General features: G+C 57.3%; 2 protein-coding genes across 5 annotated transcripts in view; one reads left to right on the forward strand and one right to left on the reverse strand.

Annotated features, from left to right (window-relative positions):
* Positions 1-12,260, reverse strand: part of NCMAP (non-compact myelin associated protein) — a 561,420-nt gene that overhangs the window by 222,298 nt on the left and 326,862 nt on the right. The gene's annotated exons all lie outside the window — the stretch shown is intronic.
* Positions 1-12,260, forward strand: part of RUNX3 (RUNX family transcription factor 3) — a 62,888-nt gene that overhangs the window by 24,119 nt on the left and 26,509 nt on the right. The window contains exons 2-3 of the mRNA XM_004266679.4: positions 9,816-10,084; positions 11,968-12,124. Coding sequence (XP_004266727.2) covers positions 9,816-10,084; positions 11,968-12,124 — 426 coding nt within the window. The remainder of the gene's footprint in view (positions 1-9,815; positions 10,085-11,967; positions 12,125-12,260) is intronic.

The raw sequence follows: 12,260 nt of genomic DNA on the forward strand, positions 1-12,260 counted from the left end.
CAGAGCTGAGCTAGAGAACAAACTCAAGCTCTAAGCCCTCACTCCACACCTGCCTCAAAGTTTGCGTGTAGCTCTGTCCACAGGATGGTCTGTGTCTACACGCACTTGACGTGTGCCTATGGAGGCCTATCTGCGTCTACATTAATGGGTCTGTGAGTGTTGACACAGACAGATGTGTCTCCTTGGGAGCGTCTTTACACACACATACACTTAACTGTTTACATGTGTGGCTGTGACGTAGCAGTGTTGGCCTCCATGAGGACTTGTCCACATAGATGTGTGAGTGTGAGCTGCGAGTGAGTGTGTGTGAGAGTGTGCGCATGAGCATGTGTGTTGCGTGTGAGTGTGCCCATGAGAAGAGGTGTGTGTGTGTGTGTGTGTGTGTGCGCACACGTACCCTGTGTGCCTTGGGTCCAGTAAGATCTTTCTTCTCCTGGCTTTCCAGCGCTCTATCCCTCACCTGCCCCTTGGGTCCTAGAGTTTGACCCTTCCTCCCCATTTTCTAGCCAAATTATAACACCTGGAATAGAGGCCTCTATTATGGAAACAATGACACAACCTAAACGTGAGTGGGGAAAAAAGGACATTACCATCACCAGGCACATTTTTTCCTAAAGAGGACCCTTAGCTGAGGCTTCCAGACCTGGGCACTTAAGGTGCCTGACAGGCCATGGTGACCTGTGGAGGACAAGTCCAGAGTTGGTCCCTCCAAAGGTTTGTGCAGAGAAAAGCTAGGTTATCAGGCAGGAGCCTCAGAGTTGGGTCCGGCTGCCAGTGAGCATCCTGTGTGACCTTGAGCAAGTCTATGACCTTGCCTGGACCTCAGTTTCCCCAGTCATAGATTAACATGGAATGCTAGAACATTGAAGATGGACAGTCCTCCTGGGGATCAAGTGTGGGCTAATACATTTCTCTCCCTGATGGGGTGTCTGAGGCCCAGAGAGGGAAGGGGCTTGCCTGAGGTTACCCAGCAAGGAATAAGGGGACGGCTCCCCTGGGGCCAGCAGCCAGGTCATAAGTCATGACCACCTTTAGGCTCCATTCAGCCCCAACTTTCTACGATTCATAGAGGATTGGAAGCCCTTTGAGTTTATCAAGGTATAAGGCACAACTGCTTCCCCAGCCAATGAGGGTAGCAGAGGAAAACTGGAGCATGAGAGAGTGAAGTCACAAAGAAGGACTTCTAGATGTTTAGGACGGAGAGTGGGAGAGGGGGGCCAGGACTCCCACTACATCCAAGGCCAGACTCAAGGCAATGACCCACACAGAAGAGCTAAAAATGTACAAGTGCAACAAACAACTATAAAACTGGGACACCCCTCCCCCTCAGCCCTATGGGTCCGGGCCCAGGTCCACTGTTGCCCAGTCCAGGACCAAGGGACCCATTCCCCACTGACTGGGTATGACCATGAGTACCTTCACTTGTCAGGCCTCAATTATCCCTTCTGTTATTTGGAAATAAAAAAGCCTGACCGTGGGCGTCACCATCCCCACTGGGCATGATGAACATGAAAGACTGCAGAATGGGGAGTGGTTCAGACACGTGCTTTGGAATCAGAGGGACCTGACTCCAAATCTAGGCTTCCTTGCCGCATGGAAGCCTCTTTGAGCCTCAGTTTCCACATCTGCCCAATTCACGAGGTTGCTTTAAAGTTCACCTCAGACAATATAGCTGCTCACAAAACACTCTCCCCAGGCCTGGACCCATGGAAGGGGCCAGGAGACATGAGGCAATGGGCTGATGGGGTGACCTGTGGGCAGGACCAGTCATATCATTTGAGGGGCCTGGTGTAAAATGAAAATGCATGCCCCTTCTTCAAAAAGTATTAAGCATGTCAAGGCAGTGACGGCAGAGCATGAATCCAGTTGCAAGGCCCTTTTGTGCGACTGCATGGGTCACGGGCCAAGGAAGCTGGCCCTGCCTGTGGGACATCTGGGGCGGCTCAAACTCAGTTCAGGTTGAGGGACTGAGGCCCTGCCACTGTGGCTTCTACCACCGCGCAGAGGGCTACCCCTCTCCCCCGGGGTTGCAGCTGGGATCACGACCGCTGGGCCCTGCCACTCTCGGTGGCCATCGGAGGCCACATAAAAGACCAACTGTTCTCCACCTCATTCTGCCCCGTTTTTATCTCATGCCATGCATACAGCACATAGTTGATTTCTTTCCGCAAAGGGCTGCGCTTTTTTTCTTTTCCAAGGGCGACGCTGGAAAGCCATGTGGCTTTTATTGCTGTCAGGAATGTCTGAGGCGTTCCTCTACTACCACATGAAATGGAGCCGTAATCTTCATCTGCGTAAGGCCAAAGCCCCCAGTCTCCTCAGAGCCATCGCCTCTGAGATTAATTAAGGCTTCACAAGGACTGATAGTCATTAGGACCTATTTGGGGCGATGGAAAATCCCTAATGGGACTGGCTGGGCCCTGGAGGCACTGGGTGGGCAGGCATGGGGGGAGGTGGCATGGAGAGAAAGGCACCCTGGAGCACAGTCAGTGGGAGGCGGTGAGAGGGGGTTCCAGACTCTGCCCCTGGCCAAAGCTGCGACCTTGAGTGAGACCCTTCCCCTCCCTCGGCCTTGGTTCCACCATTCGATAAATAGGAGATTTGGATATGATACCTCAGAGCCCTGTGGAGTCTGACATTATAAAATTCTGAATCCTGCCCACAGTTCTCATGCCAGGATTCTAGTTCTATTCCATGACTGTAACTTCAGGCAACTGATTCTGGTCCATGAGAACAAGAGTGTGGTGGTCAGGAACGTGGGCTCCGGGGCCACGCTGCCTGGTTGGAATCCTAGCTCCACAGTTTCCCAGCTGTGTGTCCTTGGGCAAATTACTTAACCTCTCTGTCTTCGGTTTTCTCACCTGTAAAATGGGGGTGATAACTGTACCTCCCCCATAAAAATATTGTGAGGTTAGATGCACTTTAACTGTTGTCAGTAATGATTAATAAAGCTTAGCGTTCTAACCCTGTGGTTCCAATCCTATTCGAACATTGGTTTTTGGACCACCAATCTCTTGGACTCCTATTCTTGCCACCTGATTAAGGTTTGCAGGCATTTTGAACCTGAAAGCCCTCCTGTCTTTCCTCTACTATAGGGGATGCAAGAGGCAACAGCCACTCAGAAGAGCCCTTTCCTTAACTGCCAGAGCGGAGAGCTCCGTCCAGGGCCTGGGGAAAGGCCACGCCCTTCCCTGAAGCCCCCTTGGGCTCCAGGATACCCAGGCCCCTCTCCCCATTCTCCTGCTCTTCCCTGCCCCCCAGCAGAGGAGTCCTCTGATTTGACGGCTCTGCCAGCAAGGAGCTTGGCACCCACCCAGTGTTGTGGATGGATGCACTGTGACCAGCCAGCAGAGCAGAGACAGAGCCCTGCTCTGTGTCAAGGAGTCATTTTAAAAGAAGGGCCCTCAAGGGACTTCCCTGGTGGTCCAGTGGCTAGGACTCAGCTGTGGCCCCAGGTTCAATCCCTGGTGGGGGAACTACGAGCCTGCAAAAAAAAAAAAAAAAAAAAAAAAAAAAAGAAGAGCCCTCGAGACTTTCTTGTTTGAACCTCTCAGGTTCTGAGGCCCAAAGGGAAGAAGCTCTTTACTCTCTGAGCCTCAATTTTCCCACCTGTAAAGTGGAGAAAACAAAATCTCTACCCTGCGGAAGCCTCATAAGGGTTAGTGATAATTGGGGTAGCACTCCCAGCACACAGCAGGAGTCCAAGCAATTAGGGCAATTGTTAGTCATAGACCACAGCTCTCCGCCAGAATTATTTCCGTTTTATAGATGACCAAAGTGAGGAACGGTGAGGGTGGTAGGAAGGCCAGACCCAGTGGTGGGAGCCAAACCAGAATCCACTTCCCTGGCTACTGCTGGGGCCGCCTCCCCTCCCCTGGCCACACTTGAGCTGAGACCACCCCTCTGTCCTTCGTCCTCCCTCTCGCATTCCCAAAACTGGGCACCCTCTCCCAGGGGAGCTACAGCAGGGTGGGAGTGGGAGTGGGGGGCTCCGCGGCTGCAGGGACAAGAGGGGAGCCGGCACCTCCTGAGGCTCCAACCCGGGGTCACAGTGAAAATCATCTGGGGTACTGTGGGGAGCCGGCCCAAAGCCTAGAAGGTTGGGGAAAGTGAGGCCTGCAGCCAGACGGGGCACTTCCCCTGGAGCGATGGGTCGCACCTGGCCGGGAGGGGGCGCTGGAGGGATGCCCTGCAGCCCTGGCTCGCGGCTCCGTCTGCGGGCTCCAGCAGGGTGGGCGGAAGTCAGGCCGCCCGGCTGTGGTGCTGCCCCCTGGCCTTGCAGGAGCTCCGTCCAAGTCTCCCTTCTTCCTTGGTGACTCAGGTCAAGTCTCTCCCCGTTCTGGACCTCAGTGTTCCTATCTGTATACTGGGGACTACAGCTGAGTCAGCCTCCTCCCAGGAGAGTCGGTTCCGAGGTGAAAAGAGAGCAGGCTGTGGGAGCGGACAACCCCTGCACCCGCTTCCCGGAGTCTGAAGGGTCTGCTGATTTCCAAGTCCACCGTTGTTTAACAAATTGTATTGCCTCTAGCTCCCCTACCATCATCACAGCTAACCGTACTGAGCTCTTTCAATATCTGTACACTGGGCTCTTCCCATTTCTTCATTTAACCACTGGTGGCGGGAGGGAGGAGGAACGTATATAACCATTTGAGGTGCCTCCTACCCGAATTTTGAGTCAGATTGAGCTTTTAATCTGGTGCTTGTCCTCCTTAGCCCAGAAAACCTTGAGCCATGTTTCTTTTCATTTAAATGGGCGTAACACCTACCATGTACACATGAGGATCGAAAGACGCACTTAAAGCCCAAACACAGTGCCTGGACGTGATAACACCTCAGCCAACATGGCTGTTCCTTCTCTTCCTACTTTATTGTCCAGGGGACCAAGGCTCAGAGAGGTGCAGACCCTGGGCAAAAGTTACAGCCAGTTAACGGCAGAGGCTGTAGCTGTGTCCTACTCACCATGCTCTCCCCAGCTCCCTCTCCCGCCCCTCAGAGTCTGGTCCTTTCCAAAAGAGAAAAAAAAAAAAAACCCTGCAATTTGAGAAGCCACTTGTCCTCCTCCTCCAGCCCCATCAGCAGGAGCCTTCCTGAGAGGCTGCCCAGGAGGGACAGCCTCAGAGATGGATTCTCGGGGGTGAAGGCTCCCAACTCCGGAGGCAGCAACCCCTCAACCGTATTACTGTTTTTCATGACCCTTTCTCACTAATTATATATGTATGTTTTAATATATGATATATAGGTAGCATATATAATAAAACTTACATATATATAAATATATATCTGAAATAAGGATGCAGACAAGTCCTAGTTTAAACAGCAGCATTCTCTTTCTTTTTCTTTCACATGGAACAATTGATGGTATTTTTCATATGGTGAAACACAATGCCCCTCCCCGCCAGATTGTGAAATGGAGCGATTAGAATGACCTCCATTCACAGAAGAGGAAACTGAGGCTCAGTGAGGGACAGGAATGTTCCACCTTGGGTTCCAGGGCACTAGGAAAGAAACAGCTTTCACCATGGGTCTCTCTGGAGTGGGTGTGGAGGTCGGGCTGGGAGAAACCAACAGCTTCTGCATGACTGTCCTCTGTCTATTCACTGGACTGGGGCTCCCATGAGACTCAGGATAAAGGGAACAGCTGCCTCCTGGGGAGGGCGTGAGGGCTGACAGTGCTGGCTGAGGTCAGTTTCTACTTGGGAAAGTGTCTGTGGGGAGGTAGGGGGTGAGGCGAGTGGGTTTCCAGAGTGAGGGTCTGAGAGCCCAGGGGAAGGTGAGTCCTCAAGGTCCAGGCACCGGCAGCCCTGTGATGGTTGCTGGAAAACCCTCCTGCAAGCTGTCTCTGCCTGGACATTCCTTAGCTCCCCCAGGCCACCCCCAGGAGAACCAAGGGGGACAGGATTGCCAAGGACTAGGTTCCGAGTCTGGGGAAGCTTTGAATTTGGGAACTGGGTATTTCACAAATGGGAAATGTGAGGCCCAGAGAGGGGAAGGGACTTGCCAAAGGTCCCGGACAAGGGATGATCAGGACTTATTTTTTTAGTATAAACAACAGTGCCAGCTAGAATGGATGGAGCACCACCTATGTGCCAGGCCTGTGCTAAGCACTTTACACACAATTCTATGAGGAGGCCACTGTTATTACCCCCACTATACAGATGAAACAGATGAGGCTCAGAGAGGTTTTAAGCAATTTTCCCTAGATCACAGTAGGTGGTGGAAGAACTCAGGCAGTGGAACCTCAGACCAAAGCTCCTTCCACAGCCAATGGACCTCTTAGGTTTTCCAGAGCATATACGTCCACTATCTGGCACGGCTGGGGGGTCCTCACCCCTCCCCAAGCACTGGGACTCCCTAGGAATCAGACCTGCCCTCAGAAGCGCTCTCTCTGGTGGGAGGGGAGAGACGTGCAGGCTCCTCACTACCGGGAGTGCGCTAGGAGCGCACTCCTAGACATTCTCCTGCAGCAGGAGGAGGGTGCCCGACACAGGGTCATTCTGACCCCATGGATCCCCTTCCAGGGGTGGAGGACACTTGGCGGGAGGAGTGGCTCCCAGAACCCAGACTCTGCAGGCTCCAGGTTGTGTCCCTGTTTACCCAGCTCTGGGCCAAGGTAGGTCCAGACCTCTTGGCTTCCTCCCCCTGCTGTGGACAACTTGGCGTTCCCTTAGGTGGGCTGTTTGTCCATCGGTCCCAGAGAAGAAGGAGAGGAGATGACTGTCCACATAAGATGGGGAAGGGACAGGGTAACTGGGTGTCCCAGCTTGGGGACTGGGAGCTTTCCAACTGTAACTGTCCTTCGAAAAACGGGGAGAGATGGGGTGGGAAGAGAAGGAGAGAGAGAGGTGTGACCCTGAGTCTGTCAGTCTGGGGTGGGGACAAAGCAGGTTTGCCTTAGGTTGAAATTGGGAAAGAGCTGGTCTGTTCCTCTGTGAGTGCTCCTCAACCCCGGTGCTCCGGAACAGGACAGGAAAGTACTGTGCATTTCTGCCAGAGGGAACGTTCTGCAGCGGGTCAGAGGGCGCAGGAGCCCTCCGGTGTCCGAGATGCGAAGGCAGAGAGCGTCCTTGTCCATTGGGGGCGGAGAGGGCAGCCTCTGGTCTACCACAAGGCCACTGGTTTGTCCGATACGTAGCGCACAGATAGTGAGGAATAGGGCGGGAGGTCTGTCCAGAAGGAGCAGCTTGCAGGAGGCGGCCGGCGGCGCCCGAACGCGGGACCGCAGCTGGCGCACATCTGTGCGCAGAGCCTGTCGGGGCATCTCCGCGGCTGGCAGAGTGCAGGCGTCAACTAGCGGTGGATCTCGGAACTGCTCCTCCCCCGGCGGCCCCGGCGACCTCCTACGTCTATAACCCAGGTTCCCTGGTTCTGGCGCCCACTGGCAGCGAGCGCCTTCCTTAGGGCTGGAGCCATGACGGGTCCTATGCCAGGTGCCAAGATCCACAGGAGTCCTATTCTCAGGAAACCCATTTGTAAACCAGCCGTAGGATGAGAGGGAGAAATCAGGCGGAGAGACAAGTAAGGGCATGGCTGCAAACCAAAACCATTCGACAAACCGGATTTACGAACCTCAGAGGCAGCGGGTCCTGGCCGCTCCAGGGCAGTGCGGCGTCGCCCGTCCTCCCTGGCCCCGGGCCCTACCTGGCAGGAAGCTCCCAGAGGTTGGATGCGCCAAGGTCCCGATTCCTCACTTTCTTCTAGTTCTGCGGCTAGTGTCTGTGCTCACGTGAGCGAGCGGGCCTGAGCCCCGGCGATCTGCAACTCCGACGTGTAGGCTCTATAAAAAGGTCCAGTGATGGACCTTCGTCGTCCCTGTTCTCTAAATGGCCCGAGGGACTGACGTGAGGCTCCGACAGGGGTGGGGATCAGCTCTCCAGGTGGTCGAGGTTGGGCCAGAGCCGGTCCTTCCTGGAGCGGACGCAGGGCTTGATTTCGTTTGGCAACGACGAAATGGCACGCGATGCGCCGGGGTCAGATCCAGGGCGAGATCTTGCAGCCACCTTCAGATCCTATGCTTCTTTGCCCCAAGGCTTGGAATCGGTCGTTTTGCACCTGTCGAGTGCCGGAAACAACGAATATCCAACCCGATCTGCAAAACGGCGGGGAGGCTCTGCACGCGTTCGTTCCCCAGACTCCAGGGAGCGCATCTGTGGCGATAATCCAGTGTGCATGGCGGCTTGATCTTTCCAGTTCCCCTCCTCGATGTAGCCTGTCCCTACGCCCGCTCGCCCGGCCTAGGAGGCGGGAAAGGGATTGTTTGCCTGCTTGCCGCCGGGGAATGGTTGGGCCACGCGGCCGCGAGTGGGAGCGAGGACCCAGGGCCGGCGAGCAGTGCCTCGGCAGAGCTGTCTTTGGTCCCTGCCCGCGTGGCCCAAGCGCACCGCCCGGGCAGAGGTGGGCGTGGACCCGCGGGAGCCAGTTTGCATCCACATGGTGGATGAAAATTCCCTCCTTTGGAAGAAGGGGCCCTTAGCTTTGCAGCCATTCCTGCGTTATCTGCACAGTTTTCCTCTCACCAGGGACTCGCGTCCTCTTCCACGATGCAGGACAGTGTTTACATGCGCGCGGGGTCGGCGGGGGGCGGGAGTAAACACTCGCATTTTTCAGGCCGCACCGCGTTTTTCGAAGACCCTCAGGCCGCCACAACGAAGAACGACACAGCGAGGCCTGCGCGATGCTGAAAGTTATTTTGAGGGGAGAGAGGAGAGAAATGGGGTTACTCGCCCCCAAGCCGATGAGGGCGCATAAGGGACACCCTTCCCTCTGTCCCCAGGTTGGCACCGGGGCCACCGGGGCCGGGAGGAAAGTCGCGCAGAGCTGGGAGCTGCAGAGGCCTCTGGCTCGCGCGTAATCTCGTATGCGGTGGAGGCTCTTGGGTCAAAATAATTTGCGGGACAGGTAGGGGCAGTGAGAAGCCACTTTGGGGCAGCTCCCCGCTGGATGTCGCCGGCCTTGAGGCCCCCACGGCCCCCAGCTGAGAGTGCAAGCTTCACAGGCCGAAAGCAGCTGGAGTGGGGAGGCCTGGCTGCGGGCGGCCGGGAAGGGCGACAGAAGAGCAGCTGCAGCCCCCGGGTCAGGAGGCGGCGGCAAATGAGCCTCTGTAGGGACTAGACGTTTTAAACAAATTCTTAGCCTCGGCTCCGGCTCCCCAGAACTCTCAAGGAGCCCCGGGTCGTCGCGCTGGGGGCCCCCCAACCCCGGGCGTCCTCGGCGGGGCGGAGCCTTCCGCCCCTCCCCGTTGGGCGGCCTTCTGCGGTCCCCGTTCCTCCCCCGCGAGCGCTGCCGAGGTGCCCGCGATGGGGGCTCCGATTGGCTGCACGACGCGTCGCTCGGGCCGGCCCCGCCCCCTCGGGCCCCGGGGTACTAACCCCTCGCGGGCGGTTTCGGCACCGCCACTTGATTCTCGAGGATTTGCTCTGGGGCTGCGGCTGCGGAGTCGGTGGGGAGGCCGCTAGCGGGCTGCGGGGGCGGGAGGCGGCGGCGGCGGTGGCTGCACAGCCCGCGCGGGCCCCGCCGCGCTCAAGGCAACCGGGATCGCCGCGAGGGCGGCCACACGCGGGCCGCTCGCCCAGGATGCGGGACTAGCGGACAGGCTGCGCGGCCGTCGGGGCAGCGAGGCCTCGCGGCTGGCTGGCCCAGGGGAGGCGTCCCCGGGCGCCGCCCCCTGCGCCCTGAGGCCTCGGCCCGGCTGCTTCTGCTTTCCCGATTCTCGCGGCAGCGGCTGCCGAGGAGGCGCCCGCGCCAGCCACCCCCGGGGGAGCCGCGCCGCCGCCGCCCGCCCGGTGCCCTGACGGCCGCTGTTATGCGTATTCCTGTAGACCCGAGCACCAGCCGCCGCTTCACACCTCCCTCCACGGCCTTCCCCTGCGGCGGCGGCGGCGGCGGCAAGATGGGCGAGAACAGCGGCGCGCTGGGCGCGCAGGCGGCCGTGGGGCCCGGCGGGCGCGCCCGACCCGAGGTGCGCTCGATGGTGGACGTGCTGGCGGACCACGCGGGCGAACTCGTGCGCACCGACAGCCCCAACTTCCTCTGCTCCGTGCTGCCCTCGCACTGGCGCTGTAACAAGACGCTGCCCGTCGCCTTCAAGGTGAGTGCGGGGCCCTGGGCGGGAGGACACCGGCCCTGCGCCTTCGGGAGTCTCAGCTGCTGGAGCCAGGGCCCCAGAAAGGGAGGGGCGGGGACGTGCCCGCGACCCCGCGGCTAGAGCCCAGCAGCCGAGCCACGGGCGCTTGCGGTCTCTTTGCGCGCTCCGGCCGGGGACTTCGGCGTTCCTTCTTGGATGCACCCGACACGGACGACTTTTAGAGGATTTGGCCCCTCCACCCTTGGGGAGCCCTGCGGAGAGATGTTGATGCGGAAACGGGCGGATGGGGCTTCGCTCTTCCCCAGCCCGGATCCCTCGGACACAGCCCTGCGGGCAGCGGGGCAGAGGAGCCCCGGGACCGGGGCGAGGACACCGGAGGCGGGGTGCGGAGGGTGGAGAGGGCCTACCCTCCTCTCAGAGGAGCAGCACCCCTCCTTCTGCACTGCTTCAGAAACACTTCCTGCTCACACCGTCAACTCCCGGCTTCTGAAATTTTACACCGGGAGGCTCTAGGCCGGGATCGGGGGCCTAAACGAACCCTAAACGGTTGCGGCCGGGATCCCGAATGTCAGGCAGAGACTGGGGGCGCTCCCACCCCTGGCAACCCCCAGTCATTCAGAGGAGCTTTTTCTCTTTGCTGGGGAGTAGGCGACTGTTTCATTTTCATTTTTTTAAGGGGGCAGCGAGATGAAACGAAAACGCCTTGGTTTTCCCCTAAACCTCTCACAGCTGCCGTGAGAAAGGGCAAGGCAGGAAGGGCCAGCGGCTGGGGGTGGCGGGTGCCTGAGGTGGCTGGAAACAGCGGCTCCTGGCAGCTGAGGCCGCCCTTGGTCCCATTAAGACGACTCCAAATTGGAAAAAGGGATGAGTGGCTCTTTGAGGTCTCCCGGGTGACATCTTAAAATACCAGTGGGGAAAATCTCCCGGGGAGAAGGGGGAGGGGGAAGCCCGTGTGACTTTAATCCTCAGATCGGAGGTTTTACTGTCACTTGGAGCTTAAAAGGAATCTTTGAAATTAAAAGAAGACAGGATGTTGACAGGAAATCTGGCCTTTTTAATCAGACCCCAAACATTTTCTCCTTGAAATTTTTACCATCTGGATCCCTAGTCCCTGCACGCGGTGGCCACGTTTAAATGGCTGTGACTGCCTTTGCAGTCTGATTCCTTTTCAAAAGGCATCTGCCTCCCCATGCTCCTTGGGATGGGGGCGTGGGGGAGACTGTATTAGGGGGGCATCTCCACCCCCATCCTGCAATTCCCAGCAGGTGCATCCTCCTGCTATCAAAAGCCCCTCTCTCACTTTAAAGGGGTTTTCTGGACAAACCCCTCTGAAAACACCAGTTTGTTTTGCATTTTGCATTTTCCCTGCATAACGAATTCAGGCTCTGCAGAGGCAGATAAACTGGGCCTGGGCTGCATTTCAGGGCCACATTTTGTACCCCAAAGGGCTTTGGCACTAATTGAATGTGGGGAGCAGTCCCATTATTATTGATGATATTATTTTCACTTAGAGACTTGGTTGCTAGGAGCGTGTTGATTCCTCTTTTGCTCAAGCCGAAGGGAAGAGAGGAACTGCACCCCACAACATACTGCCTGCGCTCATTCACTGCTTTCGCCTAGATTAAATTTCATTGAAAGGATAAATTGTTCAGGACGTGACTTAGCCAGTTGATCTAGGATTTGGGTGTGGAAGGTAGAGATTTTGTCCTTTGATTTTTGTTGTATTGGGGGGCAGGTCGCTCTTGTTTTTAAACCTCTTCTCCAACCCGCATTTGAAAAATCTGCAGTGCGCCTGGGACCTAGGTGAGCTGCCCGCCCAGCTCCTCCCCTTCTTTCCTTGGCCTCCTCTACCTTCCTAAGCTGTCCCCCTGCCCCCATGCCCTCAGGTGGTGGCTCTGGGGGACGTGCCAGATGGAACGGTGGTGACCGTGATGGCCGGCAACGATGAGAACTACTCCGCTGAGCTGCGCAACGCCTCAGCCGTCATGAAGAACCAGGTGGCCAGGTTCAACGACCTTCGCTTCGTGGGCCGCAGTGGGCGAGGTGAGCGGGAGGGAGACCGCGCCAGCCCAACTTTGGCAATGGCAAAGGCGGGGAGAAGGAAGCTGAGAGCGAGGTCTTGGGGTCCCTGTGGCAGCCCCAGAAACAGGTCTTCAGGGCCAGCTCTGTCGAAAACAGC

This window comes from Orcinus orca, chromosome 1 (genome assembly GCF_937001465.1).
Source record: "Orcinus orca chromosome 1, mOrcOrc1.1, whole genome shotgun sequence".
Lineage (NCBI taxonomy): Eukaryota > Metazoa > Chordata > Mammalia > Artiodactyla > Delphinidae > Orcinus > Orcinus orca.